Here is a 22,443-nt window from a genome sequence, read left to right on the forward strand (position 1 = left end):
AAAAGAACTGTTGAAAGTGGGAAAGAGGAAGAATGGAATAACACAGATATACTAGGAGAGATCTGGAACCTTCAATGTGGGAGACGACTATTCCTTTTTTAAGCAAGCCGTTTTTATTTTTAAAAAGTCTGTATACTATAAACCCAATGTCATCACATGGGTTTATGTTATAATAAAGAAAAGGTTTCTCAGGCTCATAATATTTAACCTGACTTTAATCTGAGCAAGTGCAGGATGAGGCCCAGTTGAAGGAGGTAAAAACTAGTTCCTGAGAGGAGCTGAAGGCCAGACCACAGTGAGTCTGGAATGTGGTGGGTGGCTGGAGGATGCTAGTCAGTCAAGCAACAGAGATCACCTGGCCCTCTCCCTGGCAAGAAAATAAAATTACCAAATATTTTTCCAGCTTTGTTTTGCATATTTAAGAACTGATCTGCAAGCAGGTGATCTTATCTCTGAACCACAGAATAACATATTAAGCCAGGAACAGAAAAAATAATCACATACATTTGTATGCCACCACAATGTTGTGTTCATATTTGCAAATGTGGTATTAAAAAAAAAAAAGTATAGAACAGTGGTTCCCAACCTTTATTTGGCCATGCCCCACCTAAGCATCTCAAAAATCCTGATGCCCCCCCCCCCATACTGTAACATATAATTCTTATTATTCAAAAAGTGAACTCCTATTCACCTGGAGGAAGCCTAAGAGGCCATTAACTTTGTCTAAACAAACTTCCAAAGAACATGGCATCCATGAAAGGGAAAAATAAAAGAACGAAAGGACAGCTGAAGTACTGAGGAAGAAGTCACTAAGAAATTATTTTTAAAAAATCATAATATGAAGTGATGTGAAAAAATAGCAAATAAAGTTTCAAAACATATAATAGAGAACTGAAATATATAAATATGTCACAATACATATTTATATACTGTATTTGAGGCCCCTAGAGCCATAAGAAATGCAAAAAATTCAGTTAATAACTCATTCTCGAATCGCCCCCTTAAAAATCAAATTGCCCCCCTGTGGGGCGTGGGCCCATGTTAGGAACCACTGGTCTAGAAGTTATAGTTAAAGTAATGACCAGCCCTAACCGGTTTGGCTCAGTGGATAGAGCGTCGGCCTGCAGACTCAAGGGTCCCAGGTTCGATTCCGGTCAAGGGCATGTACCTTGGTTGCGGGCACATCCCCAGTAAGGGGTGTGCAGGAGGCAGCTGATTGATGTTTCTCTCTCATCGAAGTTTCTAACTTTCTCTTCCTCTCCCTTCCTCTCTGTAAAAAATCAATAAAATACATTTTAAAATAAAGTAATGACCATTCCCTCAGACAGACAATAAGCAGGATGTCAGCTGCCCAGGCTTCCTTTCATAGCCAGTGTTCTCCTTTGGGAATTGAAGCTGCATTTTACCAAAATTCCCATTTGTCTTACAGATAAGTGAGATTCTTCTTGTATGTTTGCTTGAAAAAATAATTATTAGTGAATATGATTTTATACATGGTCAAGCAAAATATGTATGTATCTCAAACTTACCTTCAGGTGAGGAGCCTGGCTTTTGGGAAAAGACTGCATTTACTTTGCTCTTCTTATTGATATCACTATTTACAGACAAGCTGGACTGAATTTTTCTATGCATTTTTTGCGAAACAGGTGCTGAAAGTCTTCGATTATCCACAGACACATGTTTGGCTCCATGGTGAATTCCATTTCCATTGCTCAGACTTTTGTGGCAGTTCTTTGTCTTGTCTATGTCCTCCTCACTTGGTTCTTGTGCTGAAGTTTGAAGCTGAGGCAAGCGCTGAGGTTGGGCTAAGTTAAAAAGCAAGAAAAGTTTATCAGGTTAAAAAAGAAATTAATACTTTAAAATAATCCAAATATATTCAGTGACAGACTGCTTTGAATTTTATCCATGATACTAAAAATGAAAGCAAAAAGAAAGTAAAATACTGATACATATGGGCATAATAATGATTGGAAAATATCCTTTCCTATACAATAAAAGGCTAATATGCAAATCGACCGAACAGTGGAACGACCGGTCACTATGACACCCACTGACCACCAGGGGCAGAAGCTCAATGCAGGAGCTGGCCCCTGGTGGTCAGTGTGTTCCCATAGGGGTAGTGCCACTCAGCCAGAAGCCGGGCTCACGGCTGGTGAGCGCAGCGGTAGTGGCGGGAGCATCTCCCGCCTCCGCAGCAATGCTGAGGATGTCCGACTGATAGCTTAGGCCCACTCCCCACAGGCCTAAGCTGTCAGTCAGACATCCCCTGAGGGTTCCTGGACTGCAAGAGGGTGCAGGCCAGACTGAGGGACACCCCCCCCAAGTGCATGAATTTTGTGCACCGGGCCTCTAGTGTAACATAAATAATAAATACTATGCTGCGGTAAAAAAGAAGGAATTCTTACCATTTGCAACAGCATGGATTGAACTGGAAAGCATTATGCTAAGCAAAATAAGCCAATCAGAGAAAGATAAATATCACATGATCTCACTCATTTATGGAATATAATGAACAACATAAACTTATGAACAAAAACAGATCCAGAGACAGAGAAGCATCAATCAGACCATCAAACCTCAGAGGGAAGGTAGGGGAGGGTGGGGGTAAGGAGAAGAGATCAACCAAAGGACTTGTATGCATGCATATAAGACTAACCAATGGACACAGACAACTGGGGGTGAGGGTATGAGTAGGGGGTTCAGGGGGTAATTGGGTGATAAGGACACATAAGTAATACCTTAATCAATAATGAAAAAAATATTTCTGATAAAAACATAAAAAAATAAATTTTAAAAAAGAATAAATGTAGAGAATATATCCTTACTAAAGAGGAAAATGAGAAAGGGGATCATCAAAAGTGACTTTATGAGTGTTTTGTTTTTAAGAAAATTGAAGTTAGAAATCTGAAAAAGTAATTTGACACTCATTCAGCAGAAAAAGTAGATTATTTTCTATGTACCAGATCTTCTTTCTGGTGCCAGAGACATAGAAGTACTATCTCGCTATCCCTCATAATGGTTAACTACTTCATTATCTTTTGAAATAAAAGGAAAAGAACAATGGATTCGGGTATGAAAGCTGGACCATAGAGAAATATTGTGGGGTGCAGCGTTTGATGCCCACTTCCCAGCAGACCATGGGGCCAACAGTGCGGCAGTGAGGTTTTCAGTAGAGAAGCCCCTCTGAATATAACCCTTAGCTGGGTAACTCTTGGGAGGATCTCTGTGCTGACAATAGATTTATTTCTCATTTAAATTAGCCAAAATGGATTCTGGGTACTGAAGCTTAGAGCTCTGATCTCCCCAGAAAAAGTTATCTGTTTACACTGGTTAAATAATGAAATTATTAAAATCGACATTTACTAACATTCCTAAGCAATGCTATCAATGAAAGCATCTCTTCAGTTAAAAACAACAGCAACAACAAAAACATTCATTGTCAAAATTTCCTCTTTTATAATTTCCTGGAATTTCAGATTCTAAAACTGCTATTATAATTAGTCTTTTTAATTTATGATTATGAACAGTTAAAAAATATAAATTAAGTCTGAATACTAAGAGCTCTTCAACTTAGAAAACATAATGTGTGAAAGCCACAACAATTATACATGGCATTGATTATGTCTAAAAATGAATGATTATCTGTGACCTAGGGACTAGCTAAGACTTGGTATATATTTTTGACAAAGAGGACAGTTTGCATTTGAGTAGGGCTTTAGCACACATTGTTTACTTCTGTCCTTTTTCAATATCAAAATATTCTATTTATGAATGTACAGATTTCAAGAAAAAGACAAATTGATTTTTTTACTTAGTAAACATGGTTTCACATAATCTATTAACATTAATACCTGATTTATAAAACTAATATATGAATCCCTCTTACCGTTTTTCAGTTGTTTAGTAAAGAACAAAGGAGAATAATTGTCAAAAATTAAATATTTGTGAATATCACAAATTAATAGCTGTAAAATATATCAATATATTTTGTTTTTCTCCTAACTTCTGATGAAAAGAAGAAAAGGTTACTTCTCTACTTAGAAGCTCTACACACCCTTCTTATAACTAAAATTGGCAGTCCAGGCATCTGCAAAAGGAGAGCTATTTCTTATGGGTGAGTAACCATTTGATCTAGAGATTAATTTGCTGCTCCTGTAACTCCTTGTATCAAGGAGAATGACATCCTAATGACTGCTATTGAACATCAAGCTAGTTATACATATTTATTTAAAGGGATGCCAAAGAAGACAGTTAAAGAGAGTTAAAACTAATTTGGTGTTCTTTTCAGAGCACTTTCCAGTAATCTTGCCAATAAATGGAATGCCACTTTTTCTCTGAAAAGAATAACTCAAGCAATCGGAGAGCTCAGTTAAGTTGAAATGTCATTGACCAGTGCTGGGGAGACTTCTTATCAATCAAAAATGTACTGTCATATTCCATAATCTAAGATAAATTTTAAATCACTATGTAATAGTTAAACATTCTCAATAATTAAAAATAAAAGAGAACTATATCTTGCCACCAAATTCTAAAACTGACAAACTGACAGATCCTGTCTTTTTCTATCAAAACTGACTATATGCAAATTACCGGATATGGCTGGAGTGATATTCAAACACATCCTTAATGATTTACCCACTTTTCAGTTTTCAATATGATACCTGTTTCGGTTGGCAGATAAAGAATAGTACATTAATTTTTGTTTCACTGTCATCTAATTATTTTTACTATAGTTTGTATTATGATCAAGTAACCAAGTATTATCTCTTCATTTTTAATTTTTTCACATTAAAACTTCCTTAGTTTTATGATTTTGTCAGATGCATGCACTATATAAGTCAGATCAAAACTAGATATATCCTAGATATATTAGTTATTTCAACAGACATTTATTTTCACTTCCATTGATAATTTTTCATGGATATGATTTGAATCTTACAGTAAAATTCACCTAAAAGTCAGAAACATGATTTTATTCTCGGATAAAGAACAAAAACATCTGATTGAAAAAAACCATAACTACCTGGCTTTAGACAGATTTCTTTTTCTTATTGTGCAAAAGTTGTGTATGGCTTTAAAAAAAAAAAAAACACAACATGCTAATATGGGAACGACAACACAATGCCTCTTAAAACACTAGTGATGCCTAGGGACCCTCGCTCTCCCTTTAACGATCCACTGCTCTCATTCAGCTGTCTTTCTTTTTTCAAATCTTTACATATGTGACAGCTCTCAAAAGTAGACCATAGACCATCTGGCATTTTCAGAGGTGTAACTTGTGCAAATTCAGCTCTATTGGGAGTGCACTGCTATCTTCTGCCTGCGTTATAAAGGGACAATAGAATGTAGAACTTAAGATTTGTTTTGAATTATTCATTTTTAGCCTGTATATTCAAGAAATTTTACAAACTCTGCATTTTGTACTACATAATCGCATGCGTTAAAGGTACAAAGAAACTTTTTGACACCTTTTTTCTACAGATAGCTGGCATTTTGTTTGATATGTGAACATTCGGGCATCTGTTATATCATTCTAAACAGGCTGGAGGCTTCTACAAAAGACCCCATTTTAAACTTACTGGATATGGGCAAAAAAAAAAGGTATTCTTGATATTCAGTAACAAATGCAAAACACATCAAAAATTTAAATACCAGTTATATGAACATTCAGCATCTTCAAACCTTGATAGCATTGGTAACCCGATTATCATATGTATTGTAAAGAATTTTTTTAAATCATTGCTCATACAATGCAGCATGATTGTAAGTTTAAGATCCATAATGAATAGTTACAAATGTCTTAAGAAACCCTGTGCTTTCTAGGTTCAAATGTTTTCAATCAGGAAGGAAACCAATAGAATTAGATCTACTGATTTTCAATAATAATAATAAATATGGGAGTAATGAGTCAATAGCATGAAATTCTTTTGATAATTTTTTTTTAAATGTGTGATATTGTAGCTTAGTAATAACTATACTTGGAACTGCGCCTACTGGAGAAGCAACAAAAGCAACATTTTTCCATGGCATATAATCTATTACCATGTGCAAATCATCTGCAGCTGCTGGTCTCTTTACATAAAATTTAATAAAACTACAAAAGAATTATGCCATTTATTTCAAAAGGTCGTTGTACAAAAAAATCAAAATTAAAAGCTTAGAGTTTAAAATTGTCAGTAACAAAATGATCTAAATAGAATATTTGGGGGGAGGGGAGTAAAAATGACTTGGTGCAAATTGAAATTATTTTTCCCAAAGATAGTTATAAGCTTTTACTGGGTACCCAGTAACTCTGCTACTCTGTAGTCACTATGAGACTGAGACAAACACAAACACACACACAAACATACGCACAATGGTAGAGATTTTATTTATTTATACACACATATAAAACAAGTGTTTTATTATATAAATATATATAATATGCATGTATGTACAATATGCACAAATATAATAAAACTGTATTATTGTAATGTAAATTTAGGCTAAAACAAATGTGTTAATGGACAGCTCTGTCCATCAGCTTGTTGCAAACCTTTCTCAGTGGGCAGTCCCTGAGTGGCCCCTGCATCCTAGCACTTACACAGTCTGGAAGCTCCAGGCATTTTCTACCTCTGTCTCCTTAGTTCCACTCCAAGGGCTTCCAGAAATTTTGTATTTATCTCTGAACTTCTGAACTCTTTCATCAGATATTGTATCCCACATTCATTTTATTTACTGTATATATTAATATATTAAACATATTTTGGAATTGTGACTTTTTGGGAACATTAACAAATTTGAGAATACCAGTCAAATTCTGTGACTATGACTGGGAAATTGCGGGATGGAGGAGATTTTCTTATGATGATATCATACATCTAATAGTATTTCAACAGTAATTCAGTTTTCACTATTGCAGAATAAATCACTGGTGGCAGGGGTTGGAGATACTTCTTCCCAAAACAAGACAATAAAACTTAAGAGCTTGTTTGGAGAATCAATCCTTTTTCTGCGTTTGAAAAAAAAAAGAACGTACTTAAGCATGTTTAAGTCAAACCTGGAAGGGGGAGACTACTAGCTTTCCCACAAATCCATTCTCGCCATTGTTCTGGGCTCTTGGCTGACCCATTTCCCAGCTTTCCTTGCATTTGGTTCAGCCACGTATCCATGACAGCTCTAAGTAATGAAAGCAGAAATTACTTCTGCCACTTCTAGTTCTTGGCCTTCCAACTTGAGTGTGCTCTGTCTATGCTTGCTTTCTTGCCCTTGGCAGCAGCTCAGCTGTGATCACAACTGAGGGCAGTATCTAAGGGAAGCTGGAGAACCCAGACAGAAGGCATCTGTCTGTCAGCGGGAAGGAGAGCCTCTCACCGACGTGGAATGATCACGTTGTACTAGTGCAATAAAAAATACACCTTTCTTTAGCCATGAGATTAATGCTGGGATTCACAGTTAGAACACATTAACAGCTTCCACCAAGGCCTTCTGACAAGCATGTATGGTCTATTTACATCTACTTAAACTACCTCTAGCCCAAGTGACCCCAACAATACCACATTCTCAAGAAAAAAAAGAAACAACACAGTATATTAGTAGCAGAATAAAGGCCACCCCCAAATCCACAGACTGTGGTAGAACTCAGCCAGCAGCAGCTCAGCTGTACAATGTGGGAGCTGATGATCACGGAGGGAGGCTAAAGCACCATGGAGTTTGGAGGAAAGGTACTCAGCCTACTCTGCCATTTGAAGACAACTTCCTAACTCCCTCAAAGTTCTCTCCTCACCACAGCTGGGAGGAAGCCATGTAGGTGGCCAACCATCCATTGCTTGGGACAAAGGGATGCGCTGGGATGCAGAACTTTCAGTTTTAAAGCGAGGACAGTCCCAACCAAAATGGGCGAGTTGGTCACTTATATCAGAAGAAAATGTGCACAACTGCTTTCCTCAAACAGACGGTGGAACACGCATAGGCTGTGAACGGACTTATTATGGTCTGAATTCTAGGCCAGTGTTTCCTGGTTCTGTGAACTTGAGAAACTTACCTCATCTCCCTGGTCATTTGGATCATCACTGGCAAATGAGAGCAAATGATAGGGGGCCTTATGTGAATGGGTTGGTTTAACTTCCCAGTTCCATACCATTTTTTTTTTTTTTTTGCCCTTTCCTACTTTTCTGCCATTTATTTCTGATTTACTATTTGGCTTTCATTTTTTATTCTGTGTCATCAGGGTTTTTTTCTTTTTTTTCTATACAGCAACCCAAACCCTCTTGTAAATGAACAGGTTTCAAATAAATACACAAACATTACCTTCATTTTTTTTCAGAAAAAATCATGACTTGATAGAAAAATAAAATCAAAAGTAAAGATTAAGAAATTCAGTCAGACTTTCTTTTAAGATTTGCATGTCTTACTGAAAAGTCCCTATACAGTAAACCAATAACAAAAATCTTTATCTTCTCCAAGTATAACTTTACTCTAATGCTTGTTTTTTTTTTAATTTATTTTTATTGTTGAAAGTATTACAGATGTCCCCTTTTATTCCCCATCGGCCTCTTCTAGCTGCAGTTCCCCGCGCCCCCGCCCCCGGCCCAGCCATTACCATGCTATTTTCTGTATACATGGGTTATGCATATGTGCACTTAAGTTCTTCACACCCACCCAACCAAGCGCTCCCTCTGAGATTCATCCGACTGTTACATGTTTCTATGTCTCTGGATCTATTTTGTTCATCAGTTTATGTTGTTCTTTAGATTCCACATATGAGTGAGATCATGTGATACTTGTCTTTCTCTAACTGGCTTATTTCACTTAGCATATTGCTTTCCAGGTCCCTCCATGCTGTCTGAAAGGATAAGAGATCCTTCTTTGGTGTAAATGTACCACAGCTTTTTATCCACTCATCTATTGATGGGGCACTTGGGCTGTTTCCAGATCTTAGCTATTGTAAATCGTGCTGCTATGAACACAGCAGTGTATACATTCTTTCTGATTGGTGTTTCAGGTTTCTTAGGATGTATTCCTAGAAGTGGTATCTAATGCTTGTTTTTATCCTCAAATGAAAGACAAGTTTGGCCTTATTTAATGTCAGCTATTGTACATTATAGTTTCTAGTTAATTTATCAGGATTACATGAGCCTATCAGTCATATATTTGAGAACAGAATATTGTCAGTTTACGTTAGCAGATTTTATTATGGATTGCTGTCTGCAAATTTTATTTATATATTATATATATTTAGTATATATAATTTACATTTGCTGCATATCCTTTGTTCTTTGACTCAACTGTCAAAGTTGCCCTCTGCTTAGAATTATTTATAACTCTATAATAATTATATCTAAATGAATGTATATATACCTATAACTTACAGAAAATAAATAGCCTAAAGAGTGTTTTTGTATGACAGAAAATATATGAACTCAATAAAAGGAGAGCACACAAAAATAATCTTCCAGCAACCTGTTGTACATACTGAAAATTTTATAAGTTGGTAATTTGACAAGGGATAATATCTTAATGGTCTTTTGAAGAATCACTCCTGAGTTTTCTCATAGGTAATAATGGGCATGTTCAGGACAAATATTTTTAAGATGTAAAAGGCATTTCTTTTGTTTTGAATGAATCAATTAGTGGGCAAGCAAAAGTCTGAAAAGTACTTAGAGAAAACAAGCTGCCATCAGTCCTTGGGACACAGATCCTGTGTATAATAAGTAAGACTGGAGCGTTAGGGTAACTCTGTGGAAAACTACTCACATGTTAGTCTATTGGACTTCGTATGGCTTTCAGTACACAACGAACTCCATTCTAATTTGCCAAGGTAAGAGCCAACTGAAAAAAGTAGGCAACTTTTAGTAAAGAAAGCTGTTTTTAAATGCAAGCAACATATCCCTAACCAGCAACAGTCACATAAGTAAATTGAAGAAGGTACTGCCCTCTGTAGTGACAAATTTCAAAAAACCTTCCTTGCCTGAGAGCAGGCCTTGGTGAGCAGAGCTAGGGCTGAATTGCCTTTCTGCGATTCACAGATACACAAGCATAAGCAACAGCCCTAGCCCGTGACATGGAACCTTTAAAGTTCATATCATTGGACATGCTAGCTGAGTTTCAGCAGCCAAATTTTTTCTTACAGTCTAAATTCAGTGCACTGATTAGGTAAATGTGAAGTGCTGAAAATGGAATAGGGAATATTAAGGAGATGCAAGACCTGTGGAAGCCTCAAGCTCCAGGCTCTCTCAAGTGTCTCACCCGCCCACTGCCCATCAGTGTTCATAGAACTCATTCACAAGGGATACAGCCGGGGGAAGGAGCAGCCATCCTTGGGTCAAGCCATATCACTCACAGAGGTACATCTAGTGTCAGGAAGCCAGTACATTGAGACTAAAGGAGGCACAGGGAGCTCAGAGCTCAGAAACCAATGTGGCAAGCAATGGACTACAGTCTAAAATCATTATTTGACACAACCTTTGGTGGCAGTTACTAGAAAATGAAGTCCTCTACCACCATGTCCAAAAAAATCTGGATATTGATGCTAATAAAGATGTTAAAGAAATTCTAGTGCTAGAAAAATCCCTAGCTTAGCAAATAAAGGCTTGTGATTGTTCCACCCTAAAGCAACCCCTGAATCTAATCCCCGAACCCTGTATTACCAACAAGAAAAGAACTATTAAGGCCCTTGCAAGAGAGCCTCCTGAAGCTCTTCAGGGATGGCCGTGAGGTACACCCAACAAGGGAAAGCATAGCAGGTAATCCTGGGGTAACCCAGGCCAAGTTTAAGGAATAAACTCAGTAAAGAGATGCTGACGATAGTTCAAGGCCACATCATCTTTTATACTGTCCTTACCCAGGGAATATGGGTATTCCTTAGACCGGTACTATACTTGAGAAGTTACAGTAGGACTACCTACCCTACACTTCCTTCACCATTATCAATTAGATATGTTTTAAGCCATAAGTTGCAGGATCATAAAGAGCTACATCCAAAATTGATCAAGATCAGATTTTCCAATCATTTCAGGAGAAGAATACCATCACCCAGAGTCTGGAACAATGACTGCATAACACTAGCTCTTGACGCATCATCTTGATGTGGCTTCCATTTGTCTCTCATTAGGGAGAGGCAGAGTACACATGTGTTTGTTGGAAGGATAACTGGGTCTCAGTAGGAATATTTTGAAGGTATATGTACAGACCCAAAAAGTGTCTATGCAAATACACACACAAAAGTCAGTGCTGGTCAGCCAAGAACTAGACCATAATAAACACCTACTCTTCATCCATCCAACATCATACCCATTATTCTGGCAGCAGTATAAATTTAGTGACAACAACTCTTCAAAAAATAAAGTACTTTTAGTTACATACATTTTTTATAGAGAGCTTAACAACACTGGGGATTTGCTGACTTGCCTTTGTTATACAGCGAGCGCCTTAAGGACAAGGTTCCGTCTTCTTCGAGTTCCATCAACCTTATCAGGCACATACCTGCTGACAAAGAGCCTTGTGCAATGTTCAGCACCCAGTGGACACCCAGTGAAAATTAACTGATGATGATGAATTATACCAGCTTTTAAGCTGTCACTTGATCCCAGTATATAACAACCTTCCTGAATAAATCAAGCAACAGTTTGGTATTCAATACCATTATAAACTTCATCCTTCACCTTCATGAGTCTAGGGAATTGCTGTAAAAGCATAATATGTGGATAGTGGAGTTATAGAAAGGATTCAAAAATTCTTTCTGTTATAACAAGGGAATTAAAGATTAAGTTATAGATAGCACAGTATGTATAGGGAAATTCATAAAAAATACTAGTTAAGTGACATTTTTGAAAACATCAGAAAAAAAAGCCAGTTCCATATTATATATCTAAAAGCCTCCCCACCGCCCCCCCCCAACAAATAAAAGTAAATCCAACTTAATGTATAAGTAAAACTGGTATCTCCTTGAGGTTAGAGCAGCGGAAATGCAGATGAAACCTCAGAAGATACGGAATTAGCCAGAGGAAAGTATGAATTGCTACCTTAACACTTAAAAAGTAAATTTATTTCCAGTAACTTATTCAAGGTAAATCAGAAGAAAAGTAAATTTTGTTCTTATGAATTCCCCAGAGCTTTAGTATAGCTCACAACCTTCAAAGTTCATTGGTGAGTATTTGTTATTAGAATAGCTTTTCACTCTTCAATAAATTCCTTTAAGATATGGTCTGACACCAAGAAACCTTTGTGCTTTAGTCCTAATAGCAATTCTCATTATAGATGAAGTTTTTCTGACATAATTTGAAAATTTATGATTCCAAGTAAAGCTTTAAGAATTGACTCTAAGACAGGGATGGTCTTAATTATCATGTTCAACCTTGATAGGTGATCCTGACACGTTTCCAGCATAAGGAAGTAATGAATATGCTGCTTATCTGATATAATAACAATATCCAGAAAAACGGTGCAATAAAGTTTTCCAAACCTGCAGAGATATATTCACATATATAAATATTAAATTATTTTATTATAAATTGCAGCTTAAAGATAATGGAAAGCTTTCAATATATAAGTGAGTAAGTAACAATTACACTATTTGCTCATTATTCTCATCTTGTCTTTTCCTGAGATGAAATCTCTCCCTCCTGCCTCATTACAGGGCTGCTTTAAAATCTGAGGAATGTGAATTTTAGATTGCTTCCTCAATGTATCAAGGCCATTTTAACCTCTGTGGGAATAAAATGTTACCCAAACTTCAACACCAGGAAGTGGCTAAACACTAAGGAACAAAATCATTAACCATATCTAAATATTAATACGAGTGAGACTATTTATACAAACATCTCTTCTTCTAATTTCACGTTAAAAACCACTAAAACCATCGAGGTAAGTTTGGCTGCAAACTACAGTTATTATAAAATACTATCGGCCTGGTGCATGAATTTGTGCAAGGGTGGGGTCCAGCTGGCCCACCCAATGGGGGCCCATCGGGCCAGGCGGCGAGGGGAGGGGCCACAGGCAGTTGGCTGGCTGGCTCCACCCTCAATTGGGGTGGAGGGGAATCTGGGGAGGGAACTGCTGGGGGGAGGGGCTGCAGGCAGTTGGCTGGCTAGCCCCAGTCCTGATCAGGGTTTTGGGGGCCGATTGGGAGCGGGGCTGGCCAGGGGGAGGGGCCGATTGGGGCCCGGATCAGGCTGGTTGGCTACCGCAGTGCGTGTCATAGCCACCAGTTGTTCCAGTCGCTGGGCTTTTATATAGATAGACTTGTTGAGTATATGCTATAATGCTGGCCACCATTCCTGGCATAAAGGATATTACAGTGAACAAAATTTACAAACACCTTGCCCTCACAGAGCTTACAGATATTTATTATCTCACATAACAAGAAATCCAAAGACAGGCCATGTATGTATGTATAATCATACAAACAATCTCCAGTATGATTAATTTTGCAGGTTCAACGTCTTCACTGTCATCCTCGGCATGTCAACGCTCCCATCTGGCTACCCTCTCACAGTTATAAGACTCTCTGATGCAACTCCAGATAGCACATGTAGAGATGATGACAGCCTTGATAAAGGACGGTACTCTTTCTAACCATCCCTTTAAGAATATAAAAATTCCTTTTCCAGAAAGCCACTAGGAGACATCCCTTGGTCATCACTGAGTCACATGCTGACCTCAAAGCTCCTTCTTCTCTGCCCCCAGAACAAAAACTGTTTCAAGGTCTGCCCTCTCCACAAGACTATATGCTCCTCTGTGGCAAGAAGCATGTCATTCACTCATTTGTACCGTCACTCAATGAACATGTAAGTGTTATATCCAAGTGTCCAGCACTTTTGAGTATCTGCTCTAGCACCTGGAACAGTGGTCACTTAGAAAAATCAATAAAGGAACAATAGGAGGAAAAATACTATTCAACAGCTCACCATTTCAATCGTTTAAATACATCTTAATAAGTACATTATTACCTACCTAGAAAAGTAGACAAGAGAAACACATGCACAATTGCCTTTTCCCACACCTCCCTGATAATGACTTCTGTTTAACCTAGATGATTTTAGAACCTCTAGCCAAGTTTCTCCATCCTCCAAACCCCAACAACTATGCCACACGCATTGTGCAATTAAAAAGCCAGTCATTATTTGGAATTCAACTGAATTGAAAAAATGACAATGTCATATTTATTCATCACCACAGATCTCATGTTTATTTCATCAACATTTAGAAGATTATTACTCTCTCTGCAACAGTAGACAGGAAGTTATAAATAACTGGAGCTATTAAAAAACCAACAACCCAAACTATAAGAGATCTTAGCACTTGAAGAAAAAGAGTGGGTCGAAACGTTCATTATATATGAAATATGTTTGTATGTGTTACTCATTCTTTTATCAAATATCTATTGAACATCTACTATGTATCAGACATAGTGCTAAGACTAGTTAAATAGAAACGTATTAGATATGTAACTAAACAAATAGTAAACAGGATATACAATCTGAAATTATGGTAATGCTATAAAAGTACTACTATCACAAAGAATAGCAAGGCCAACTATGTTGGTCTGGGTAGCTAGGAATGGCATTTCAACAGAGACCTGAGGGGAAGAGTCCTTCAAAGAGAATGAGTAACAGTTTTCAGGCCAGACTAACAACACCAGCCATGCCCTGAAGCAGACCAGGTCAGCATATTTATTGAACCTGTTGTAAAGCCAGTGTGGCTACAGAATACTTACATGGCCATACATTTACTGCCCAATTAAAATTATAAATATTAACAAATATATTAGAAAAGAATAAAATGTGCTTCTGTAAATGCTTCTTGTCAATAATCTTCCAGATATTGTGCTTCTTTACCATATAAACTATTACTATAAAAAATTACTTACTTACAAGACCACTCTCAGTATAAACTGACCAGAAATCAGCTTAAATGAATACAGTCAATCAAGACACTCCCAATAAAAGAGTTCCTAGGAAGTTACATAAAAGGGCCATCAATCGCATATAAATGTAAACTATAATCACAATTTGGAATATTAAGAAACATTTATAGAAATCTTATCCTTTGATTACTTTCAAAAAGAGAAACACATCCATTTCTCTGCAAAGTACAAATCTATTGATATTGAAATAGGGTAAAAATGGTTCTGAAGCTCGAGAAAATAGCATGAATTATTTGATGTTCTTTAATAGTAAAATGAATGGTTGTGAGGGAATCTTGCTATTATTCTTATGAATCTGCTCTGATTTTAGAAATGAAACTATCACTCTGTTTTGTATTTATCTTCATCTTTTTTAATTCCAAGTTCCTAAAACAGACGCCTTTATTCATTTAAAACACAATTCTCTACCAGTAGCCCTCAACTTTGTTCCAACTCCACAGGGTTTATTTGAACAACACACACCCGTTAGTGATACCTTGTGTGGTTTCAAAAAATATACTCCCTCTCCAGGGATTACCTTATCTCTTGCCTTGTGCACTACCCTGGAGAATCATAATTCTAATCCTGGAACTACAGATGGATAGAATGCTGACCAAGAGCAATTTTTATCATAAAGGCAAATTCTTAGGGGAGAACAAAATGAGCAATTAGACGGTGAATTGAATAAGTCTGTCTACCTGGGGCTTTAAAAATTCCTATTAATTTCTAGTAACTATTTTCTATTAATATAGCCTTTCAAATGCCACACAAACCACATTGTGGTTCAAAAATTGCAAGTGATAACTACATGTTCTCATTGATAATCAAAGACCATTTTCAAAAATATAGCCCTGATTCTGCCACTAACTACCTGGGCATCTTTGGACAAACTGTGTACCTGTTGCTGCTTCAATGTGTCAACTAAAAAAACACAGAGGTTGAACACACTGATCTCTCAGGCACCTTCCCCAGCTTTAATACTGCAAGAGGATGGGTCCGTGATTCACTGTCAACGTGTAGAAAATAACCTGCAAGGAATCGATGGAAGCACCCACTTTGTTGGGGTCTTGTAGTTTAGAATCTAAGCCATCTAGATAATATCTATTGACATAATTATTAACATTTTCTTATTCTAGAGAAAAACGTAGAAGAGGGTGGAAGGTGTGACACTTTAAATAGGAACATTCATTGGGGAAAAAGATTAACCTGAAGGAGTTAGTGATTGAGCACTTTTCTGTCCACCTGCAGACAACAATTACTAATGTAACAAGGTCCATAGCCCCTCTGCTCTTAGCCAGGTGCCAGGGGCTCAGGGCTGCTACTAGTGACAATGGCAACCTGTAGGAAGTAAGATTAAATAGCTTCTTCTTCTTTTTTATTTTTACAAAACTGGAATATTAGTGAACAAAAGAGAATATGAAAATAAATATTGTTCTCTATTGGTTTGCGATTTCTGGATAGTGACCATCAACGTTTAAGGGAAAAAGAGAACTGGACTGCGTATGTGTCTCATCATTCAGGCAGTCGATTTCACTGAGCACCCTGTGATCAGGGTGCCTCTCGCTCCCACGCTCTGCTATGCCAGATGCCCAGGGTCTGGAGCCCCTCTGGTTTAAATTTCTCCTGAGCATCACTTTCTTGTGCCTTGTGAGGGTCAGTGTAAGAGTAACATGGCTGCTCAGATTTGGGGGCAGGAGGAGAACCAATGTTCTAAGTCTTCTGTACCCAGACTTTCAAATGACATGTTTCTCTAATCTTAAATTCATCCCAGGTTCCACATGCCTTATGCCTCTAGATTAGAGCCTTTTGGTATACCATCGTGTGTCACATTAACAGTTAGGTTCTGACTTCTGCTACAAAGTCAGTTATTATTTCTCCATCTACTTTCCATCTTTCAGAAAATACTTAACATTTATGATTTGCCATTGTTTTCTTTTTCTGTTCTCTTTTTCTTTAAATTTAAGTATTTTAAAAATTATTATTAACCTACTATCATTTAAGTGTGATTTCCGAAAAGAATGGAATATATTCAATCTCCCATGGTGAAGAAAAATGTTTTCTTCTTCAAAAGCAAACAAGAAAATTTGGCAAAATGTTACTTGTTAAATGAGTGGTTGATATCCTGATGTTTGCAATATTCTTTTGAATATGTTAATATCTAACATTCCATTATATTAGAATTGAAAATTAATTTTAAATTAAAGAGACTTCGCCCTGACCAGTGTTCTCAGTGGTTAGAGTGTCAGCCTCCGCACCTAAGGGTCAAGGGCACGGACCTTGGTTGCAGGTTCCCCGCCACCAGGTGCAGGAGGCAACCAACTGATGTGACTCTCTCACACCAATGCCTCGCTCTCTCTCTCTCTCTCCCCTCCCCGCCCCTTTTGCACTCTCTCTAAAATCAATGGAAAAAATATCCTTGGGTGAGGATTAAAAGTATAACAATAAAAAAATAAAGATGGTCTAACGAGTGCAGTGTCTCATTTGTTTCCTCATGTTTTTGTGGGAAACTCTGTTGATGTGTTTTGTGGTTTTTGCTTTAGGATCATGTAACTCCTCAACTCTTTCCCCTAACTCCTGGGTAACCAAGGAGAGAACCCAAAAGGTCACACTCTACTTTTCTCTGCTAGGTTCTTCGTGTAGTATCCCTGGGCTAGCCTGACAATGCAATGAGAGAAGAGGTCTCACTCTTGCCGAGGAATAACTAAGGGTGATCCTGTACGTCTCCCTCTAACTGAGATAACAGTTATTCTCTTCAGTGTGTATCACTAATATCCACCTAGATACTTAGTCTTAACATCTCCATTTAGGTTTTCATGTTTGACCCTCTACCAACCTCATGAGGTAGCGAGAGCAGGTGTACCTCCTTCTATATTCTGAAGATGCAGAAGTTGAAGCTCTAAGAAAAAAGTGACCCTATGCCCCATGGCAAGTAAGTTTTAGGCAGGATTAGAATATAAATTATAGCATTTCACACCTCACTACACACACACAGCCTTTTTCTAAGCACTGGTGTTGAAAAAGCTGCCCTTTTACTATGTCTGACCAGAAGCTGGCTAACAAGTAACACAAGCTTCTGGCCATTATTTCATTTTCAGTTTTCCTCCATATGCTTTTTTATTATTATTTAGAACATGGTGGTTAAGCTAATTGGCTTGGCACGTGTGTTACCTTCCCGTACTGAAAAAAAAGCACCATGCTATGTTTGTACCTGTCATCTGTGACACCTCCAGCTCTTCTGGTCTTCATACACAGTCATTAACAGGAGGTGAGATTCTAAGTATTTTAAAATTGTAGGGCATACTAGGATGAATTGCATCAGGCCTGACTGACTGGAAACACTTTCAGTTGAAGCAGCCCTTATGAAGACTTATAAAAATTAAGTTACCTGAATAACAATAATTTTCCAAGGGGCTGAGTTTTAATATTTTGCCCAAAAAATACCATAGGGATTCATTGTCGCTGAGACACATGTAATAATAAGCCTCTCTTAGAAATAGACCACCCGCAAATATTTCCACGTGTGTATTACTATGAAAGGAAGTGAAAACAACACTGTGCCAGCAAATAAAAGGGAAAAGAGTAAAACCATCCCAAAATGTTCAAGATCATACTTTCTCCCTAAGAAATGCTATTCTAGGACTATAAACTACCCATATTTTCAATTCATTGCAATTCAGTGTTTCATGCACTAAAATATGTCATCATTGCTGACATATAATAGATGCTATAATCGCATCTACTCAGCCTACCAGAGCTGTAGGTTCTGACTCTGTGAGTTTTGTTATCCTGTTTTGTTTTTTTAGGTCCAAGAAGTGATAGTGGGCTTTTGTGAGTTTTTAGTAAAATAAAACAAAATTAAATGCGGAAATGAGCACTCCCACACGTTTGTGCTCTTTGCAGGTTAAATAGGCACTCTTCGAACTGTTCCATTTATATACTTTTACTTTAACACTGTAGATGTCATCAGAAAAACAAACTAAATTAAAGACTTCTTTCCAGTGAGTGTTATAACAAACCCCTGGTTTAATTTAGGCTTAAGGGGGACAAGGAACTGATCATGTACCCAATGTTTATCCAAATAAACAAACCTGAAAAAGAGTCTCAGCCAGGAGTGATGGCACCCTTGGCTAAGTAATGAGCTGTTTCTCAGGAAGAAAACTTCTGAACATATTTAAGATCACAATGATAAACTGCACCAATTTCAGAGTGCAAAAAATGAGAAGGTACAGTATTTTGTTTGTGTGTCTCAAAACCCCCGGAGTGGGTGGTAAACTGCTTGCATAACATGTTATACTACATATACTGTGTATATTATAGACTATTTCCCACGATAGAACTGGAAGCTTTGATGGAGCTCCCTCAAGGTGAGAATGATTAGCTATTCTACAGTGCAAGAACAATTTAGTTTGGAATATTTATTCCTGATAGAAAAGTAATTCCTTCTAGAGAGGCAGTTTTTTCAATTTTACTTAATAAAATGAATTTATTCCAAACTCTGTTCCTCCCTTCCTCCCTCATAATATATTTATTCCACAACTCTAAGTCTTCTTACTCTGTGAGTGCTGATGTTTCTAGAGAAGATCCATTATTCAGTGTTTTGTAAAAGAATAATTCTTAATAATTAAATGGCCAAATCCTTTTAAATGCTTCAATATTGTGATGCTGATTATTATTACACAAGAAATTTATTATTGTTGTTTTATTGGGTGCAAACAATGGTGCCCACAATTATACAGCACTAATGTTTTCCCAGCAGGCCTATAAATATGTGTTATTCTTCTTCTTTTAGTAGCTACTCCTAAGTGAGCAAATATAAACTTTTATACAGTAAGAATGGTTTAAAATTGCCCCTAATAAATCTTCTCAGTGTTATGCTATACTTCCATACCATTGAAAGAAATCGCTGATATTGCACAAAGTTTTGAAATACACTGTTCTCCAAAGTATATGCTTCATCAGCAATTTATTTTAACATCCACATCTCCCTCTCAAAGGGAATTCAAACTAATTATGTATTGTCCCAAATGCCTAGATACCACTGATATCATATGAATTCATATATTATTCAAAAAGCTGATCTTTTTTTTACTTATTAATATGACTCTTAGGTAAACTGTATCTCTATTACAAGAGACTTTGCTTTACTCCAAGAACAAACTCTAGCTATAATAGTTAAGGAAATATTCTTTCCAATATATCCGCAAACACTTGATTAGAAAGCTACTTATTCCAGAGATTTTTAACTGAAAGAGACAGCTTACTCCAATTCTAGATAGAATGTCAAAAGAAGATGAAAGAAGCAGACATTTATAATTCTTCAGGCAAAAGGACTTTTATTCTTAAAAAATAGACTCATAGAACTTGGAAGATGGGGACCGGCAGGAAGGTAGGGAGGGAGAGTGTGTGATCGAGTGAAGGAGTGACAGAGGTGTGTGTGGACGTGTGTGGGTGTGTGTGTGAGTGAAATAGAGACAGTTAGACCCTGCAGTTCTTCCAGGGGGCTTCCAATCCGGGCAGTCTTAGACGGCAAAACCCGGCGGCCGCTGCAAACACTCCAGGGAGGACACCAGCGGCACAGAGACCCCGCCGTCTTGAAGAACACAACTGCTTGAGACGAGAATCCTAGCCTCGCCACCACCCAGTCTGGTCTCGGAAGCAAACCTGGACACTACAGCCACTCTGGTAGAAGACCTGCCACCCCAGCTGCAGACGCGCGGACCCTGAGACCTTCACCTCCAAAAGTGCGCCGCTGAAAGCACAAGACACCCAGGTAAAACACACATGGTGTCAAAACAAGCCAAAGGAAAATCGTTTGGGCAAAAAATGAAAAAGGATCGCAAGTCAAATTTATAGAAAAGATTCCTTTATTAACTTTTGGTCGAGAATATGTTTGTATATTTTCAGAAAACAACTCCGAGACCATGTGGATTCCTGCAACAGAGAGGAATCGACAGGACTGCTCCAGCCATGAAGACAGAAGAGAAACAGTCCAGAGATGGAAGACACTGACGATGCCTTCCCATACTAGCAGTCAGCAGCTGTGCGTCGCTGCAGGTTGCCCAGGACCAAACCAGAGAGGGTCGGACCTCCATTACCACCATTTGTCCACCATCCAGAACTGAAATATCATTGCTGTTATGTACACACAAAGAACTGTTGGACATAGAAACTGGGACTCAAAAGAACTGTTGGCCCAGAAAGAAACTCACTATAGACTGATTCATTTGCCTCTCAGCATAACCATTATTGCTTGTCTCATTTTCGGTTCCTATAAGTGTATTCCTAGTATCACATGAGCTCACTCATCTAGGGGAAAAGATGAACAACATAGACTGAAGAACAAGAACAGCATCGATCAGACTGTCAGACCTCAGAGGGAAGGTAGGGGAGGGTGGGGATAAGGGAGATAGATCAACCAAAGGACTTGTGTGCTTGCATATGAGCCTAACCAGTGATCACGGACAACAGGGGGGTGGGGGCATGCGTGTGGAGGGGTTTGGGATGGGAATGGGAGGGGGGGGTTTTGAGGACAAATATGTGATACCTTACTCAATAAAGTAATTTTAAAAAATTGACTCATATATAACATACTAGTAAACCTTGATTTTGGTTTAATATATCAATGTTCCTAATATAATAATTCCTATAGCTACATCAAGTTTCAATGTGCCACCAACCTCGTGCCATTTAACAAGGCTCCAAGTACAAATTATAACAGTTATTTTCCCAATATTATGAAACAGATTACATGTATACCTTCATACCACAAAAAGAACAGCAGATGCTAAGATTCTCTGTCTTGGAATGAGACCAAGTTTTCATGGAGGCAATGAGTCAATAGTTCTGAAAACGAAAAAGCCCTTTTTCTAAGATATCAAGTACATATTAAATATATTTAGAGCAGGAATTGCCTTGAATTACTCACAACAAAGATGAAATTCTAAAGGAGTATGGTATATGTTGCAATTTTCCCAATTTTTTTTCTGACCCAACACAAAGGCAGGATACAGTCACATCATTAATAGTGATAGAGTGGCAATAATTTGAACGAGGGAAATATACGATAGAATTTGGGGCTTTAAATTAGGTAATACTTTGGGAAAACTGCCAACTCCCCTGTGATTTTAATGCAATCTTTAGGAGACCACAAAGTCTCTACTCATCCCTCTATTCCCTTGATTTGAGACTCACTGCTGGGTGATCAGGATATCAGCCTTGCAGCAGCAGAACAGCTACTTGACTTTCTGAGCTCAGTGTCACCTATAGATAATACTTATCCATCTGCCTGATAAAGGTGCTGATAGGCCCAGTTAGATCATCAATTTGAAAATTTTCATTAACTACAAAAAGCTCTAAGTAATAATATTGTCAATATTACTAATAAAAAGCATCCTTTGGTATGAATGAACTGGAGACTGAGAAAATGAGCTCCTTAAGAGAAACAAAGATAGTCAATCCACATTTGAAGGCAATTTACTATAGCTTAAACAATTCAAAGCTGTCAGTCTCCTACAGAGAAGCTAAACGTTGTCAAAAGGTACAGATTTTCATTTATTCAA

General features: G+C 37.6%; 1 protein-coding gene across 3 annotated transcripts in view; it reads right to left on the minus strand.

Moving 5' to 3' along the window:
- The window catches only part of MDFIC (MyoD family inhibitor domain containing), an 81,733-nt gene that overhangs the window by 25,786 nt on the left and 33,504 nt on the right, over positions 1–22,443 (minus strand). For all 3 annotated transcript variants that reach the window (XM_054726226.1, XM_008152414.3, XM_054726225.1), the window contains one exon: positions 1,530–1,805. In XM_054726226.1, coding sequence (XP_054582201.1) covers positions 1,530–1,805 — 276 coding nt within the window. The remainder of the gene's footprint in view (positions 1–1,529; positions 1,806–22,443) is intronic.

This window comes from Eptesicus fuscus, chromosome 14 (genome assembly GCF_027574615.1).
Source record: "Eptesicus fuscus isolate TK198812 chromosome 14, DD_ASM_mEF_20220401, whole genome shotgun sequence".
Classification (NCBI taxonomy): Eukaryota; Metazoa; Chordata; class Mammalia; order Chiroptera; family Vespertilionidae; genus Eptesicus; species Eptesicus fuscus.